The sequence below is a fragment of the Excalfactoria chinensis genome, chromosome 2, assembly GCF_039878825.1.
Source record: "Excalfactoria chinensis isolate bCotChi1 chromosome 2, bCotChi1.hap2, whole genome shotgun sequence".
In the NCBI taxonomy this organism is placed as follows: Eukaryota; Metazoa; Chordata; class Aves; order Galliformes; family Phasianidae; genus Excalfactoria; species Excalfactoria chinensis.
The window spans coordinates 120921952-120941666 of record NC_092826.1 but is presented as its reverse complement, the minus strand read 5'-3'; the positions used below and the strand labels follow the sequence as shown (position 1 = coordinate 120941666).

At 38.6% G+C, this 19715-nt stretch overlaps 1 protein-coding gene across 5 annotated transcripts in view; it reads left to right on the top strand.

The window, feature by feature from the left end:
- The window catches only part of CDK14 (cyclin dependent kinase 14), a 296113-nt gene that overhangs the window by 185294 nt on the left and 91104 nt on the right, over nt 1-19715 (top strand). For all 5 annotated transcript variants that reach the window (XM_072328324.1, XM_072328329.1, XM_072328328.1 and 2 more), the window contains one exon: nt 11970-12033. In XM_072328324.1, the coding sequence (XP_072184425.1) occupies nt 11970-12033 (64 nt within the window). The remainder of the gene's footprint in view (nt 1-11969; nt 12034-19715) is intronic.

Here is a 19715-nt window from a genome sequence, read left to right as displayed (position 1 = left end):
AAATTAAATATGTTGTATCTCGTGTTCATCATAGCACATATCATATTTGTTGCGTGTCCCCCTCACCCATGTGTCCAGAAGGTAATTGTTGTGCAGCAGCTGGTAACTGTGCTCCTCTCATATGAAAAATGAAAGGTACATTTTATATCACTGAACTAACCCATCAATGAAATCAGTGGGAATGCAGCCAGAGAATTTGTCAATCTTTTAGTTATCCTAAATTTCTCATCCTGGTGTGCATACATACAGCAGGTTGCCCCAGTTACTTCAGAGGAGGCCTAAATAATTTGAATACTCAGGATCCTCAGCATTTTGGTCCAATCTGCTTTGGTCTGGTGACTAAAATATTTGGTGAACAACAGTTATAATGCACCAGTATCACTGCATTCTCACGGAGAGGGTTGGGTAGAGATGTGGTGCTGCTGACCTCACTTTATCATACTGCTTTATCAGCTGCTTGGTGGTTCCAAGCAGGGTAATAACTAGCCAGGGTAAATCTTCTTTTGTTTGTCTTGTGTTGGTCTCTCATGAAATCTTTAGACTACACAATCATGTAAGGAATGTCTATCTGGCCAATGAATGTGAATCTGAGCTGAAAACTCAGAATAGTGAAACATCTGTTTCTTCCTAGAGTCATCACTTCTTTGGGCTTCATTTACCACTTATATTCAGCACAGCTGCCTACTACTTTTTCCTCACATTATCTTTTTTTTTGGCCAATATTTCCACATTGTTGTTGTTTTGCAATCTTTCAACTACCCTAATGATAAAATCCTGCTGCTGTTCTGCATTCCTTACATAATTCAAGAGATCAACTGCACCTATACTGTTGAGAGGTTGATTTTTCCCTCTAACTTTTGTAGTTACCCTTGTTTTACTGATGTGACATCTTCATTTCTGATAATGCAGTGAAGTCTTTAAAACTTACCTATGCAGTGTTGCTTTTTCCATATAATAATAGCATTGCTCACATTCAGTGTTTCTGTACCTGACTCCCAATCATTCTTCAGCCTTCTCTGTTGTCAACATTGTGGGCTTTTTTTTTTCTCTAAAAAAGGTGTGCGGTATGCAGGTGTTAAGCAGCTCTGATCTTTTAGGGATTTGCCTTTATTCATTCACACTTTGTCACCAGCTGTTTCAGTACAACCTCCTAAATTTCTTTTAGAGTTGTAGGCAGTGTGTTCTACAAGTCTCCTCCTAGCTGCCTTTTGCAGGAAGGGGTTCCCTTCTGCCCAGCACAGAGTCTACAAAGAGCAAAGGCTGCCAATGTGGATAGCTTGCACATGGCTTGAAGTACATTCAAGAGGAGACAGTAGATGACTACACCCTAATCCTTCTTGCCCAGTGTTTTTGAAAGCTCAGAAGTTGAGAGCAAAGTTACTGAGTGAATGAATGTCAAAGAAAACAAATGGGTTCACTGAAGCTGGGAGTGCAGCTGCCTCTTCCAGTTGAGGGACACCTGCTTCCACCTTCATTTAAATAAGCAAAATGAGAAGTCCTAGGCCACCTGCCAACTTATTGTTAATGCTACAGCTGCTAAAAAATCAATAAATTGCTAAATCTCACACTTCTGAATTTTCAGGAAATTTGATTCTCAAAATTTGGCATTCTTTCAGAAACCACTTCCTATCTTTGCCCTCCCCCCACTTAAATTCCTCATCAAGCAAGTATAATCAAATTGTCCAGAATCATATAGTGTACTGCTTTTTCTTAAAATGAAATAACAGCATGATATGACAACAGATTCATTGCTACTTAATGGCAAACAGACATAGAATTAGTTAAAATCACCTTAATTTCAGCCACGAAGTGTTTGGTGATACTATGAGATCTACTAATCTCTCTTGACAGCTGGGGAAGTCTGCCAGCCTGGGAAATAGGTTTGCTTTTGAACCCCAGATTCCAGCTTTCTGTTCCTGGGGAGGAACATACACATGGCTTCTCCTGAAAGCAGGCTGCAACGTGTGGCTAACAGCTTTGAGTGTTGAAGGACAGCAGTGGTGTTCTGCTCCAACACCACATAAAATACCCCAGCTGCTCTTCTGGCAAGGGTATGTCCAGCAAGATAGGGTGATATTTTCTCCCTTTTTAAGAATTTTCAATACTATTTAGAGGCTTCGTATTTTTTTTGTTGTTCTTCTTTCCTGTTCTGTTTCTAGGAATCAGAAAGTTAGAAGTATAAACCTCTGGGTTTGTTGTTTGTTTTTTTTCTTAGCACTAAATATTGCTATTTGGAATGAGCTCTGAATATACCAAGCATTATGCTGCAGTTTGTTGTGAGGCACACTTGAAACTTAAACACTTGAGGTGGTTTTTAAGTGATAAGGTTAGACGTTTTTTAAAGTGATTTGAATTGAGAATTCTGATACGGTTCAGTGCAGGGAATCAGCAGGATATTTAGCCAGGAAAAGTGCACTTATATCCACCACACATACCCAACACAATTGGAGCTCATTATTAATGCACTCGCTGTTTCAGAAATATTGTAACACCTGGACCCGCACATTCTTCAAATGGCAGCATGACTGGCTGCCTTCATTTGCTGCAGATTGAACAAATGGCTGCTTAAAAAAACCTTGACAGAATACCCACTGCTTCACTTGACTCCATGTGGCTGCATGAATCTATTCAGAATTGAGATTATTGCAAGATCAAGACCTTGACTGGCAAAATAAGAGCTTGGTATTCTTCTGGATGATCTGATTCTAGTATCTGTTATGTGGCGCTGAGCACCAAGGTTAATGTATAGGTGTAATCTTGGTGTAACCTTCCCAGAATTTTTAGGTGAGAAAAAGAATTTTCTTTATATCACCATTTTATTCCAGATTGTGAGCTTGGCAGTTGTTAGCCCATATACAGTATTCTATCTCACTCAGAACAACAGCTTTCCTTTGCACTGCAAATGTATTTCTGTCATGTAATGAGCTTCCGTTGTGCCATACGCATGTTGTTGCTTGTGCATAAGGAATGACATGTCCCGATGTAGTGTCACAATGAGATGCACTCATTCCTCAGATGTGATGTGACTGGGCGCCAGGCCAGGGAGGAAGGGTTTCCAGTACCCAAGAAGCTCTGTGTTTTGCTGCTTAGAGTGGGATTTTGCTCTGGGAAACTGTAGATCAGTTTCTATGCAAACTAAACCATCAGGTCGTGGTGCAGCAGTGATTCTGGTCAGGAATAGGTCTGATCACACACATGCTGATTTGTTCCAATCATTTCAGTTAAATATTGGTATACTGAAGACATGCCATTTTATTTTAAATGTTTTCTTTGCTAATTTTATGATGATTCACAGGAATTTGCATGAGTTTGGCCTGCTATTTATTTAAATAAGCTCTCTGGCTCTAAGCACTCTAGGCTTCCTAACAAAATGGTGTGTTACTCATGCCAGGGAGGATGGGCACTGTGACATTTCTAGGAAGGTGTGTGTGTGTGTGTGTGTGTGTGAACTGAGCCAGCTTTGTGGTCTTCTAAAAGGGGCTGTGATCCAAGAGCACCATTGCTCCTCTGATAAGCCGGTGTTTTGAAAAAAAACCCTACAACAGCAATGCAAACCTCAGTAGTGCATACCTGGAATTCAAATGAACCAGCTGCTGAGGCAGCACAGCGGGGCATGTGGATGTACATTTCATAACAGCCTCCCACGGGCTTTTGGATTTTTTTTTCTCTCTGCAGCTTAAAGAAAAAAAGTCAGTAGAAAATCTTGAAATAAATCTTTAAAGAGTTTGTTTAGGAAGGGATTGTCTTTGGATGGGCTATTCCAAAGGCTTTACAACATAACCAAGGCAGGAAATCTTGCTTGCAGAGCCTTTACCTTTCTGTATGCAGTAAATCAGAGCAGATTTTGAAGGATACGTAAACAAGCATGGCTTGTGAGCAAGGGGATCTTCTGATAAACGGTTACAGTACTCCTGCTTTGTGGAGAAGTAAACAATTCTACTCCCATATGGTAAGGAAAATAGCTATTAGCACAGAAGTAAGAAGCAGGGGCTTCTTTTCATGCATTAACAGCAAGGTCTTCCTTAGTGAAGACTTTCCACCTCTGTTGTTGGATTGCTCACAAGTGGCACTGATAGAAGAGCAAACTTCTCTCCTTGGAAGAAGGGAAGAGAAATCTGTTGAGGTCAGCAGTAGTCTTAGGCATGAGTTTTCTTCCCAGCCCTTTCTTAATCCACAGTTTCAAGGTACACAAAAGTTATCAAATTCTCTTGCACTAAGACTCAGTCTCATCCTATTGAGCTGCTTTATAGGTTCTACAAAACAGACACCGTTGTTTAAGTTCAAGGACTTTTTATTCTGATGATTCGGGTGTTTCCTGACTTAGGAAGATTTTTCAGCCTGGTGGCTGGTAGAACTGGAAGGACGGGACCCCAGTGCTGCTGCCTCAGCCCATTTGGGCCTGGGAGAGCTTGAAGGAGAGCACAAAGGAGCTCTCTTTTCACTTTGGAGCTAATCAGTGTCTCCTTTTCTTATGTGCTGCAGTTTCAAATTGAATTGTTGCATGTTTTCACAGGTTTGAGGGAAAGTGCATTCTCTGTCAGGAGTTCACCTTCCCACCTCCTGCTGTTAGTTTCAGATTCTCTCTACAACATGACCCCATTTGTTTTTTCAATAAGTTTTTCAGATCTTGTTTTCTTAATGTTTTCAGTGTTTGCCTCATTCATGGGAATGTTTTATTAAGAATCACTGTGTCAGAAACCAGTTTCTTCCACCATATGAACCTTAATGAAGGCATAGTGTTGTAATGAGATGTGCTGATTAGCTTTAGGAAGAGGATGCTGTAGCCCAGTACAAGCTGTTTCATGCCAGCTTTTTTGTCTCATTGTGAGATTTAGAGGAAATGATTCTGGCTTTGATTCCTCTCTAATTTAGATTGGACTATGGACAGAATTATTTTCTAACAGTCATCTCATTGACAGAGCTATTTCTGTGGTTCAAGGTAAATAAAATATTTGTTTAGCAGGTCCTTTTTGGAATAAACTAAACTGTCCCCTGGCTGAACGCTGACAGGGCAAACCTTGGCAGTGCATATTTAAATGAGTGGGGATTGCATTTCATCCCGTGCTGTCCATCAGCAGAGGGCTTGCTCTGTCTCAAGTGCCTGCCCTGCTCCTGACACAGGGCAGCAGGCACAGCCTGGCAGAGGAGCAGGGCTGGGAAGTGTCTGGTCCCCTTCTCCCGTCAGGTGACAGAGGTGCCTCTCTGGTAGTGTGCCTCAGAAAGGTAGCTCTGGTTACAGCAGAGATGGAGAGAGCTCTAAGTTTGCTATTTGTGCTGTAAAGAGAGCAGAAGCAGTGTTGGGGTAGATGTAAATGTTTGATACATAAAGCTACTCAAGTATCTTTTAAATGATCCAAATAACATTTGGAAAATCAAATATTGAATAGGTTTCCCAGATATATATACAGAGTGGAAGAACTCCTTGAAAATAGCCCTACTGAGAAGGACTTTGGGACTCCTCATAGATGAAGAGTTTAGTATGAGCCAGTAGTATGTACTGGCAGCCAATAATTTCATATTTAGGTTTTATTTTGTTTGTTCTGAAACAAAACATTTGCAAAATAACTTGCAAAAGAAATGCTCCAATCAGCTTGATTTCTAAGCAGTTTGTTTTCTCTTAAATTCTGAGTTCTGACTTAATGTCCTGAATGAATGCAGAGTACATTAAATTTATTCTGCAACACATTACATATGAAGTTGTGGCTGTTTTTTCTTCCTTTTACCATATATTATCACTTAACGCTTTTTTATGATTTTGGTAGCTTTAAAGGGACATAAAGAAGCAAAAAATGCAACCTGCTTTATACAAGAAAACAAGAATTTGAAAATCTGATTTTGTCAGTAGGGAATTATGGGGTGTTGTTTATTAACACTTGCATTCTGAAGAGGAATCACAGTAGATACGTTACCTCATTTTCTGCACATTTAATATGTTTGGCTGGTATTTTCTTTCTTACATGTATGGGAATAATGGAAAGTTGCTTTGATGACAATTGGCTGAAAAAATACAGCAAGATTTGTAAGTGTGAAACATCATTTGTACCAACATACAGTTTTCAGGCTCTGAAGAAGTGTTTTACGCATAGGGGAAGACCTTTGTTGCATAGTCTCACTTCAGTTGCTTTAACTTTGATCTAATATGAATTTCTAGATTTGGGGCTGTGTGTAATTTTTACCATACACTTAATGAAGAAAGACTTCAGAATTTTAAATCTCGATGACAGTAGTCCTTGAGAGGAAGGTACTTTTTTGTTTCTACTGAATCCAAATATGTTATTGTAATCCTAGCTGACAGGTTTTTTTCTGTAGAGAAAATATGGGTTAATTTATTGTTCCAGACAGATTCCTGAGATATCCAGTACCTTCCCTGAGTTAAAATGCATTCATCCTCTAACAAAAATGTAAGTGCATTACACAAACTGAGAGACTTATTGTCCCATAAGGAAACTGAACAGCTAAGCTCCCAAAGTGAAGAAAAGACCGTTACTAAGACAATTCCATTTCTGTCTCTGTCTTCTGGATATTAAATTTGACACTCAGCTGTCATCTGTTGTGCCCAGCAGAGAGTAGAAAGAAGCGTAGCTGCAGTTGTCAGTCAGCAGTCTGAGTCAGCATGCATAATACACAAACAGTAGCTGAATTTCGCTTAACCCGTTAGCAGAATGCGAAGCTGAAGGGCAAAGTTCCTCCTTCAGTCGTCTCTACTGCACTTTGTGCTCGCTGATATTACCAGCTGGTGTTGCAGTGTTTTGCTGATGGTAGAGGATGTGATAAAGGTGTAACTAACAGTGAACCCTCAGGAGGGGAATGCAGCACTGGCTGGATCAGCTGGGCAAAGACTTATCACCAGGAAAGAGCGTGATCACATAAGTTTGTATTTCCCAAATGCAAGATTCCCCATTCAGAAGCTCTAAGAGTAGTGGGACATCCTGGAATTTGCTCAGATTCTCAAAAGCCATAACTGAACAGCTAACTTACCTTTGTCCAACCAAAACGGAATGGAAACCTGGGGTTTTGACTAAGTTGGAAGTTTAAAAGTTTCACTAGAAATGTTTAGTTTGGGTGAATGTAGCAGATTTTTGTTGAAAAAGAGAACACCTGAGGCCACCATATCCCACTAAAAAGAGAGAGAGTGATGATTTGGAAGTGGCAATGCTTAATAAGTTCAGTTCCTCAGACAGATCTACTCTCCCATGGTGTCTGACATTCCAGAGCTCACACTAAATGCAGTGAGATTTATTAGTGAATGAATAGGAAGACCATCTTGATGACCTTTGGAAGGAATAATGATAATAATAATAATAATAATAATAATAATAATAATAATAATAAAGTTATAATAGCATTTTTTACAAACAGTTTGTAATTCTTTCCAGTTTAAATTCTAAGGTCTTTTCATTGAAGGAAAAATACGATTCACTGTCCTGATATTTATTTTTCACTAAACTTTGTTTGTTCACCAAGTTGACCTAATAAAGAGAAGACTTAAAAATTCAGCAAATTGCTTAGCCTAATTTCCATATTATTTTTTTTTCTAAGGAAAGGCATCTCATTTGCATGCTGATCTTGTTTTTCATTCTGCTCTGTTGCTGGAAAACCCTGAATAATCCACTAGCTGCACATTCTTTGTCTTGTTAAAATACAGACCATTGCTTTTCTTGAGTATCATTGTATTTAGCAAAGAGTGAAAGCACTATTTCAAAGATATACAGCTCAATATGTTCAAAAGCTTTACTAGAAATGAAAATGCTTATTTTTTATTTTTTTATTTTTTTACTAATTGTTGCACTAGAGAAAGAACTGGTGGGAAAGATGTGCACGACTGCTCATCTCATAAGGGAGTCTGGTGACTTCACTGGACAAATAGCTACCCAGAATGACCTTATTACATGGATATAACAGGGATTGCTTTCTAAGCAGAATGCAGGACATCACAGCTAATTGTGTTGATAGATTGGCATAATGCTCACCATAAAATAATGATTCCCGTGGGCACAGAGGAGCACATTCATGAGGTGAATTATGAGTCTTGTATGTAAAATAAGATGTAAAAAGCAAGCAACTTCTTTCTTTTATCAAAAAGTTACAGTAATACAGGAGACCTTCTTGCATTTGTGTTGTGTTTCCTGGGCAATCTGTCTATGTTATGCTTGTATACGGATATTGGCAGGTTCTGTTTTCATAACTTTCCATGTATTGTTGCTGCCAAACCGTAACAATGTCAACTGGCAGTGAGGGTATTTGGCCCTCAGTACCCTTATGCACTGTAAATCTGTTATTTTCATATAAATAGATTTCTCACCATGCAAATTAAATCAGAACCTAATCTTGATTTTGAACATCAAATTTCAGATGACAAATTAAGGTCATTTTATCTTGTTTCTTAGGCAATAAATGAGTTCAGGGTGTTTTTTCATGTTGTTATCGTATGTATTGTGAAAGAGCAAAACCCCATGAGGGCATGGACTTTTCATTACAGAAGCTATAACCCTCTTGGCCTGTGGCAAACGCTAAATCCATTCCAAATTTGAGAATTGCAGGGGTTTGTTTTGTTTTGTTTTGTGTGAGTAATTCAATTAAAGATAGGATATCAAAGAATACAAGTTGAATGTTTATCTTTCTGATAGATTATGAGTAGAAAAAGTATATAAGTTATTCTTATTTTTTCCAAACAACTACCAGTAATAAAGGAAAGATTGTTTCCAGTCTTAAACAGGGGCTTGAATTATGTGGCTGCAGTGATTATTTTCTTGTTTCTGGAACCTGTGTGAAATTGAAAGGAAAAGTGTGAGTTTGTAGAAGAGACGGAACTCTTGGTGGCATGCTTGCGATGGAAAGTGGTTGCCCATGAAAGATGGTCACAGCTGTGAGGTCAACCACAAAGTAACATCCCTTGGCATTAGGTGGATGTCCCAGCCAGCCGGGTCTCCTGTATCTTCTACTTCCATAGCAGCTGCAAATCCCTCATGTAATCAGATTTACCTGCAGTGCCAAGCTGCTGACAGTGGTTGGGTCTGAATAAACACCCTTAACAGCTACAGGATGGTGTTCTGAAGTAAAAACAGAAGATTGTTTGGCTCTGCTTTCCTCCTTCAGATCGGTCCCTTAACTCTCTTTTGTGAGCCACAAACCAAGGCAGATCTTCCACTGTGGTGTGATGTGAACTCTCATTTCTTTGTTTATAGCAGGTGTCAAAACTCATCACTTTAAGTTGCCTAATCCCTGCTCATCAAAATGGGATGGATTGCTGCTTAGAAGCATTACTTGCTTTAAGTGCTGCCTACAAATCACTTTATAGCGACATACCTGTGGGCAGCGATTGTTTCATCTTATTAAAAACGCAGTTGTTTCCCTGCCACCTTCTCCTCCTTATTTGTTGATTGATAGTCACATATTGTGAATTTCTGCACTGTGCATGTTAATGTGTGTATGGAATAAGGATGATCTTTCTGGTGTCTGTACAAAGAATTGAAATACAGGGTCTGGATCACTGCCTGAACTACCAGCTGCTCCTACCTGGAAATGGTAGGCATTTAGATGATAGAAAAACCTGGTTGTTTCTAAACTGATGCTACCCTTGACAGAAGGCATAAATGTGGTAGGCATTCTGAGTGATGCATTGCACAGCACTCATTTGTAGCTGGCTCTTAAACATTATAACAGCAGATGTGCTGGAATGTTATTAAAGGAATGGTTTGGAAAACTGGTGAAACAGAAAAACTGTGAGTCACATAATATTCATTACAGAAGTGATCTCTCATCAAGCCCTCTGTTGTTGGGTCTACTGTTACATTGAAAATCAGAATAGTCCATTTCCATAGCTCCAAGTTCTACCTTAAATTAGTCTTACTGTAAGCTTCAGATGTTGTTAGTGGAATTTAATATGTAGCTGTACAGTGCCTTAGCTGCCTATATCTCATCTAAAATAAGAGAAAATTGAAAATATGTATTTGGAAAGGTTGGCTAATTTTACGATATTCAGAGCATTTTGTGAGTGAATATTCTCTCTCACTTGCAAGTGGGGCTGCAAAGTGCCGGCCCCATTTCTCAGTGTAAACCAGCAGATTGAGGAAGCTCTGTTTCTAATCCACGGGCTCCCTCTCCTGGCCTGGGAGTTGCTTGGCACCAACACCTGCATCTTCCGTGCAGCAGAGGTGAAAGTTACTTACAAAAGCAAATTAATTGAATCCTGTAATAATGGGTCAGCGCTGTCTCTGACTTCTTTTATGTTTAACCATAGCACTGTTAGCAGTAGCACTCGAAGCATTTATAGCACTAATGAAGTGAATTCCGGTGTTGTGATGATCTGGGTTGAAGGGCCAGATTTAGCATTCAAATGCTGATTAGGTTTTGTTTCACAAGTACTGACAGCAAGATTCTGCAAATAATAATGTTAACAAATGGAATCAGCAAACTTGCATCTCCAAATAGTTGCATGAATGTATACTGTCTAATTGAAAGGAGATTGTTGTCTTTGTTTCTCTGACACCTTGGTGTTCCACTTTCAATTCCTACTATACTTGCAAATGGTCCAATTTAGATGTATTTTCTTCTATTTGAGGTATTAATCATTATGTAGAGCGTCTTTGCATTACTATTTTCATATTAGAAGCAGGCAATACTGTCAAATTGCTTAACAAACTTGGCACCATACAGTCATCAAACTCACCTTGTTGCCGTCTCTGTTTACAAAGCCACTACCACTTCAACATTTTAAGTCAGTTTCTAAGTAGATAGAATTTTTTTTTTTTTTGGCAGTTTTGAAGATTTTTTTAATTTATTTTATTTTATTTATTTATTTATTTATTTTCTGTTTTCCACTGGATTTTTTAAGCATTAACTTTTAACCACAAGTTGCTAGTTTGGTGCTCATTTTATGCTGGAGTAAGTGACCACACAGTGTCACAGTGACATAAGCTACACAGGATAAAAGATTTATTCAGAAGATCAGCGGTGCAGGTAGAGGCAGGGCTGGCAGAGGGGCTTTGTGCGTTTATAACAATGCAAAATAAGTACAATACCAGTGTGAAATGCACTTCTCAAAATCAGGCCTTTATTCCAGGGCCTGAGCTTACATCAAATACTGAAAATAGTCCCTACGATTTTCACTGATGCTAGAAAGTGTATGAAAATTTGTAACAGGGAAGATCCCACAGAAGAACTTCCTAATGCTGCAGTTCATTCAGAAACCCATTTTTAGAGCTCCTATTTCAGATGTTCCCCCCAGCCACATTTAAAGCAAGTGCTGTCACTTATGTATCATGAAGTAAAAACAATTGTGGAAGAATTAAATATAGTGGTTCTCTCAACCAATTTATCTTCTGTGCCAAAGGCACCAGGAGTTGAACTTTTCATGTGAACAAAGAATATAAGATGGAAGTGAGAAGTTCTAAGCTCTTCCCTGCTAAAAGTTAGTGTGATCTATCCTACAAGTTGAAGGGAATAGAAACATAACACAATTTATAAGTCAATAATTTCTGTATTTTCTAAAAATTCACTTGTTCAAAGCTTGCTACATCCATACAAAATGACAGCTATTCTTGGCGTGTTGCTACTCACACCATGCTCTTAATCATCTGCTTTATCATGTGTATAAATCTTCTATCCTGGCATCTATTACTAAGTGTCTGTTCAGTTAAGTTTACATGGATTGAAACTATTTCCAAGGTCAAAAATTTAGCCTGTGTAACATCAGCATTCTGTATCATGCAAGTAGCTTGAACTAGTCAGTGGAAAGTAGCTTTAATGTGTATTGGTCAAACAGGCTGTCTGACACAAACGCAGCATCCTGTGCTGGCTCCAATGATGCCTTGTAACCACAGTAACTTTTAACTTTTTGTATTCCTAATAATTAAGCCTATTTACAGTTTAGATTTTGAGGTAAATTGAATCATCATGATTTCCCATTAAAGCTGTGTGTTTCTTTTTCTTTTCTTTGCTCTTCTTTTTTCTTTTTCTGTTGTGCACAGGTACTTGGAACACCAAATGAAGATACGTGGCCCGGAGTGCACTCATTGCCACATTTCAAACCAGGTAGGTCTAAATACCCATGTTTTCCTTTACCTGGAAATACAACACACGGGTAATTCCTGACCACAGGCGAGGAACTTGCTTGTGAAGTCATCCCTTAAATATTTTTGGCAGCTCCTAATTTACTAAAGAGCCTCCACAATGTTCAAAATGACCAGAATATACAAAAGTACAAAGTCACCTTCATTATGCTACAGTGAAGTTTCTCATTTCTGTTACTGATTAATAAGTGAGTACACATGCAGAATCCTTACAGGAATTTTGCGGTCTTTAACAGCATTTCAAAGGTACTGCTTTTATCCAGAGAGACCGAAGGAAAGGAGAAAACCTGGAGATGCTGGTGTATGTTCTATGGATTTTTTTTCTTTCACATTCTGCATTCAAAAGTTTTGAACAGCAGATGGCAGCCAAGAAACTTCCTGGCTTAATTCTTTGCCTTCTAATTGTGTTTAGGAATGTGAGTTTATTACCACAGAAGAACATCAAGAAATAAATCCACAGTGCATACTCCGTTAAATCTAATTTTTAGACAGGCATTGTATTAGATTTGCTTTTATTTTCTCTGTCCCGGTATTTTGTCAGCTGTGAGTATTTAACAGTTATAAAATAGGGGAAAGGAGGGAAGGTGTCCCTCAGTCATGGGGGGGTCACTGGGTGTTTTCACAATTGCTGCTCAGTGTACTCTTTGTTCTCTCAGGTCCTTTTCACCTCTGAAGCATGCAGATCTGCAAGTTAGAATAATTATTATCCTGTCTGGCAATTGTTTAATGATTCTAGGGCCTGTTAATGCAAAGTGCTGAGCTCCTTAATTCCCATGTACTGTGGAGGTCTAAGAGTATTCCAAAGGAAAAAGCCCTCCTCTGTAATTGCTTGAAATACATATTATGTTCTATATTCCCTTTGTGTCTTGGTTAATAAATAGAAATAGTAATAGAAACAATAATCTAGCTGGAAAAGCAAAATTTGGTCTAAATACCCCAAAACAATGTAATAGGACTTTATGCTGGTAGAACATGGAGTTGTGTGAGCAGCAAAAGACATTACCTCTGGGATCACATCAGGATACCAGCAGCAGGTTCTGCACACAGTGCTCTGACCCGTGGACTGTGCTGGATTTACACTGTGTGTTCATGCTGTTGGGGTCAATAGAGCTGTTTAGTCATGGATAGCAGGTTCTCTGTTGCCTCTTAAGGAAAAGATTTCCTTTGTGCACTTCTGTGCACAGAAGCTTTCTGTCAATGGCAAGGCTGATTGGCTCCATCTACCAATGCTCAGCCAGCCATGCTCCTTTTCCTGTTGGTCTGAAATTGTTGTTACACTCTATATTATGCCCTAGACAAAACATTCTCGGTTTATGGGACCAAAAGACCCTTCTTTCCTGAATAATTTCTTCAGAGCAAAGTTGATTGATTTCATTTATTTCTTAGATTAATACTTACTCTTTTCCTTTCCTTAGCCATAGAATGCAGAGTAACCTGAAATGTCTCACCAGCTCTGAACCAATTTCATTATTCTTTAAGATCTGTGACATTACTGTATTTGAATATGTATGATATAGGATTAAATAACTACTGTGTTTTGTGTATCTTTGTGTGGACTGTGAGTTTCAAGACGGCACTGGTGATGAGAGTATCAGTGCCCACTCAGAGAAGGTTTTGATGCCATAAACTGAGTTAAGTGAACATAAAACAATGGGATTTAAACAGGAAGTATCAGTAGTAACTCTAGTTAAAATAATAATAATAATAGTAAAAGGACTAATGAGAGCAGAAACAAGATTTCATTGTATTTCTTGTTTGCATAGATTTAAATAGCTAATTTTCATGCTGTGATTTGATAGGACACAGTCCAGTGCTGCAGGCAACTAATCACATTTTAATGGGAGAAACAAGTAATGACAGAAAAACATGACATTAGCCTCTTCTCCCGTAGAGTGGCCAAAGGTCTGATTGTTCTGGTAAGCAGCCAGTACATAAATGATGATCTCTGACATATTAATATGCAGGAACTTTTCTGATGCTGAATTAGAGATGCGTTACTAAGGGTAGCAGTGGGTGGCTCCACATCAGCTAAACTCCTGACCTCAGTAATTTTAACAGCCTGTAACTATTGAAATAAAATTGACATAATTTGTTTTGCCATTAAAAAAGTGGGAAAACAGCTTGTATTTTACATGCCTGCTTTGAGATCTTTGATTGCATTGCATCTTGCAAACACTGAAAGTGATATGCGAGATACTTATAGATAAAATTTGGCCTATTCTTTGAGCTTTATCAAGATCAGCCTCAACCTCATTTGTCACCGTTTGTGTTTGCAGATGCATAAACACATGCACACAAGCACATCCTACTTAGTAAATTACTTTCATGAATGATGTAAAAAATGCATTTGAAAATTCTGATGTTAGGGTCGGGGTTTTTCTTCTGTGATTCATTTTGAGGCTTTCATGATTGCTATATTCTTGAATGTGTCTTCCTGTACTCAGACACAACCAAAGAAACTCAGCCATTCATGATCATTGTGAAAATAACTTATTTGCCCTCAAATAGAAGGCAGTTTGAATAAATTACAAGATGGAGCAGCGTTCCAAAACCCACTGCTTCTTTACCAGACTCATAGAATCGTTAAGGCTGGAAAAGACCTCTAAGATCATCCAAGCTATCAGGAATAATATAAAGTAATATTCCTGAAATTGGAGCCTTTTATGAGACAAAAGAAACATCTACTGAGTATTATTGTTTTCTAAAACAGAATCTGTAAGGTGAAGATGAAAACACTTAAGAGAAAGAGACCCTCCTTAAGGAGAAAGCAGAAGGAAACTATGTAGGGAAAACAGCATTCATAGGAAATATTGCAGTTTCATAGGAAATGTTACAGAGTTTGCCAAAGAAACTTTGTGGATTTATTATTTATTAAAAAACAAAACAAGAATTCCTGACTGTGTGACTGACCAAATCACCGAAGAGCTGCTGTTCTGACTGAGGGATTCTGCTTTGCTTCCCAGATTTAGTTTAGAAATAGAATCTGACTACCTGCATCCTAACAGCTGACTGATAACCAAGATTTATCAAAGAACTGAGTCTTCATCTCATCCAGTCTGGAATAGGACTGGATTGAGAAAATAAACTCCTTTGACACAAAGTCATGTAAATACTGCATATGAGGACATATGGCTTTTCAAAGTTCCGTAACAGTTTTTCCTATAGATATCCACCAAAGCCTCCCTTTGAAAGGGAGAGGAGGAGAGGAAAAGCAACGGGGTGGAGGGCAGGGAACTGAAATATTTTTTCTCAAGATATCTGGCATACAAAGAAAACAAAGTTTAATTCATTATTACAATAAAACTCCTCTTTTGGTTTAACTTCAGTAAAAACTGAAATTGCACATTAGAACTGCAAACAGAGCTTGAATTTTTTTCTTGTCAGAATGGACATTTGTCTTCATGTCTTTAGCCCAGATAATGTAAATGCTTTTTGGATCAAATATTTAATAAAAATGGTATATCTTAGTCTTAACTATCACAATATAACGTTAGTCACTTTAGATTTAATTTAAAGAAATATAAAGAAAATAGTTTAAAGAAATGGTGCAATAGATTTTTCAGAGTATTAATTATAGTGGTGTTTAAATATTTGCATTTAAGCTAATCACATTTGGTTTTAAATACAGAAGAACATTAATCAAGGAATGCATATTAGCCAGCATGTTTTGATTAGCAACATAGAAAATGCCTTGAAGTCAAACTGCATTTTAAATTCTTTGGTTTAGACTAGAAGCTGATTGTCAATAGTGTTAAAAAGGAGCTAAAAATCAAAATGTAGTCTGCTTCTAATCCTTGTGTAGCTCTTCTTGCCTTATTCTATGTTCTTGCAAGGCAAATGTGCCAAAGGTACAGTAGTTCATGTGTCTTTCTGACAGATAAAGGAGAATTAAACCTCATCCTGCTTTATGTTACTTAAAATGCAAGTGCTTATTTTTTCAATTCTCACAGCAGACCAGTAGCTCTTCAGTGGTCTGCTAATAAGCTCACTAGTGAGTTCTGCTGAAATTCTCTTCTGTTTGAACCTGCCCTTGATGCAAGGCTGTCAGATGCAGTGTGTTTATTGGGCAGATAATGATGTTTGCAGTGAAGAGCATATAGGTATATATGTGGGCAGACAAATATGCATATATAACAGAATTGCTCTAGAGCACTTGTCAAAAGAAAACAAAAAGTAAGAGGCAAGCTCTGTAAAACTATTGTAATTTCTAAGACCACTAAATGCAGCTGGGTGTAATGGATGAGCTTTCCAGCACCAGCCTTTATAAAATTTCCTTTAGTTTTCTGTATCTGCAAGCTGAAAACAGTTTGGCAGCAGTTGCTTTAAAGCATGCTTTTTGATGCATCAGAATTGTCATATTAATCAGCTCAAGAAATCTCCCTCTCCTACCACTGGCTGCTCACTTCTGGTTCCATTTTGGGATTGTTATTCTTTCCAATAGCAGTGATTTGTGGGGCAGAGACATAAAATCCTCTATGGTACAACAGGCAATGAGTATGCTGTGCTAAAAGGCCTGAAACAAATAAAAGCTCAAATTCATCTGCTGCAGGAAGAATGGTTGTGTACCCAGCATCTCCAAGTGGGCTGGCTTTGGTGTCCAACAGAACAGTGAATGCTGACTCTAGGGCGGTCATCTGGAGGCGTGGATGTAGCATGTCAGCCTACAGCCTGTGCTACAGTCTGTGCTCTGTTAAATACTTAAGAGTAAGTTGTTTGAAATGTTTCAAAATATTATAAAATCTGATTTCACGGTCAAAGGTGTAGCTTTAAATCCAGTTGTATTAAATTCACCTTGTAACAAAAGACAGGGCATTCATGTAGGTACGTGAAAGCAGCTCACCCTGAAAAGTAACTCAGAGGAAAACTTTGGGATGTAATTGTAAGCCTGAATTCCAGTTCTCATTAATTGGACACAAAAAGGGGATTCTCACATAAAAGGAGATAATGACCTCTTTATTTGTCTGTGTTGTGACTACCAGGTTGATATTGACAGGCATGTTGCCTGTCAATTATTTTGTTGCCACAATTCAGGACTTAAAAAAAATTGGATCATGGTGGAGAAAATCAGTGACAAGACTGTTGTAGCTCCTCAACTCAGGCAGTTCTAAAATCAAAATAATTGGTTTTGTTATTCTGGTTTTTGTTCTCTGGAGAAGGATTACTAAAGGAAAGCATTAAGATCTGGGACATACAGGAGACTGGCTTAATTGCCACAGTAGTCCCATTTACTCTGTGAAAGTTAACGAAATTCTGGCTGGAGGCATGACCAAAAACTTTGATAGAGAAAAACAGGAGCTTTATTCTATTGCTAAGTGTTTTCCTTTCTTCTGCAGAATTTAAAGAGAGGAGCTTCTAACCTGCTTTAAAGTAGAGGGAAGGAGTTGATACCAGAGGTTAGGAGAAGCATGGTCTGCGGTCACACAGCAAATTAATGGAGGACTCAGGACACTGGCCTTCTACAGAGGGTTCACCCTTACTGTGTTTTTCCTAGCTCCCCCTCTCACTGCCTGATACATATATGATGAATAAGCTACTTATTTAAAAAGAGAATATAAAGGAGGAGGATCACTTTGAAACATTTGTTCATTTTGATTATGTATGCCCAGAATTTATATAACTGATTCCAATATTTCAGTTTTGTAGTAAAAATCTCATCTGGCATAGCAATAGCTTTTTATTTGCTTGCAGAGCTGGAACAGATCTTTGGACATAAAAGCAATTTGGCCAAATAGTTGACTTCACTGTGAAAACAGGCTACATTGCTTAGAAGGAACCTCCATCAGTCCTTTAAAAAATAATGTTGTATATGTAGCTCTGCCAGTATCTGACCTAACCTGAAAGAGGCGTGAAATCAAGATCTGTCTTTCCATGGATTTAGATTAGCTCTTCAGAGGTTCTTCAAGCCAGTTCAGTCCTCGTTCCACCAAGCACTTTTCTGCACTGACACAGACTAATGTGCAAATCTGCACTATATTTGCTGAATTCTAATGTGTATCTCAGCATCATTTTGGGACAGTACACAGCACTGCCAAGCTGCAGACTGTTTCTTTGTCCTGGGTTGGAAGGGACCTTTAAGGTAATCCAGTTCCAATCCCTCTGCTATAGGCAGGGACATCTCCCGCTAGAGCAGGTTGCTCACAGCCCCATCCAGCCTGGCCTTGAACACCTCCAGGCTGAGGGCACCCACAGCCTCTCTGGGCATCCTGTTCCATTGTCTCACCACCATCACAGTGAAGAATTTCTTCCTGATATCTAATCTAAATCTACCCTTTTCCAGTTTAAAGCCATTTTCCCTCAGCCTTTCACTACATGCCCTTATAAAAAGTCCTTCCCCAGCTTTTCCATAGGCTCTGTTCAGGTACTTCAGGTGGGATCTCACAAGAGCAAAGAAGAGGGGTGGAATCACCTTCTTTAACCTGCTGGTCACACTTCTCTTGACGCTACTCAGGGTATTGTTGGCTTTCTGGGCTGCAAGAGCACACTGCTGGCACTTGCTGAGTCAACTGAAATTCCCAAATCCTTTTCCTCAGGGCAGCTCTCAAGCCATTCTCTGCCTAGGTTGGAATTGCCCTGACCCAGGTGCAGGACCTTACACTTGGCCTTGTTGAACTTCATGAGGTTGGCATAGGCCCACCTATCAAGCCTGTCCAGGTCCTGGATGGCATCCTCTAGTGAGTCAACTGCATCTCTCAGCTTGGTGTGATCTGCAAACTTTCTGATACACATATACATAAAGAAATATATATATATTCATAAAGGAATGTATTATGTTTACTTAAAAAGCATAGAATGTCATTTTCTTCCAGTTATTATCGGTATGCATATCTGCTTGCATAGACATTTGTAATTCAGATGTAAAAAATTACATTTAAGGGTTTTCTCAGGTCCTTCTGAGGTCAGCATAAGCTGTTGACGTTGATGGAGCTCAGGCTTCTCCCCAAGAGAGCAGCAGGCTGAGTCACTGAATAGCAATTTCATTCGTAAATTTGGATTGTGCTTTCAGCGATATCATGATGCTTGAACTATTTAGTATGAAACAAGGAATTCAGTACTGAGTTTTTATTTGTATTATTGGATCTTTAAACTCAATCAGAGGCACTGACTCCTGTGCCATGCAACTGGTACTGAACTGTGGTTGCATCTAATAATTATCTTGACTTCTTTGCTCTTTTGATTTAAAGATCTGTGCTTGTGAATTGCCACAGCTCTAGTAGATGCAATATATCTAATGTGTAATCATGATAAAAAGAAGGCATTTCCTACAGTTTTAATCTCCATTCCTTAGGTGTGATAGTTTATTTTGTTGCAGTGCATGCACACAGCAGACTGTCATGGAGTCTCTTGGTAAGAAAGTACCCATTCTTTTCTCTCAGTTTCACCCTGCATTCTGCACTCATTGCAGTATCAAGGCTTAACAGAAAACAGTTTTTAAAACTACCACAATGCTCATCCTTTTTAGAGTTCCTCAAGGTGCCAAGTGCCTGGGGTAACTGACTGTAACAGCAGTACAGTATTTGTCATCTACATTTAAAATAATGTCAGTGGTGTGCTATTCAGTGTAAATGGTTCTCAAGTTCACACTAAGAGACAGAGTAACACGTTTAACAATCAGACATATCAGAAACTATGCTTTGTTATGACTTG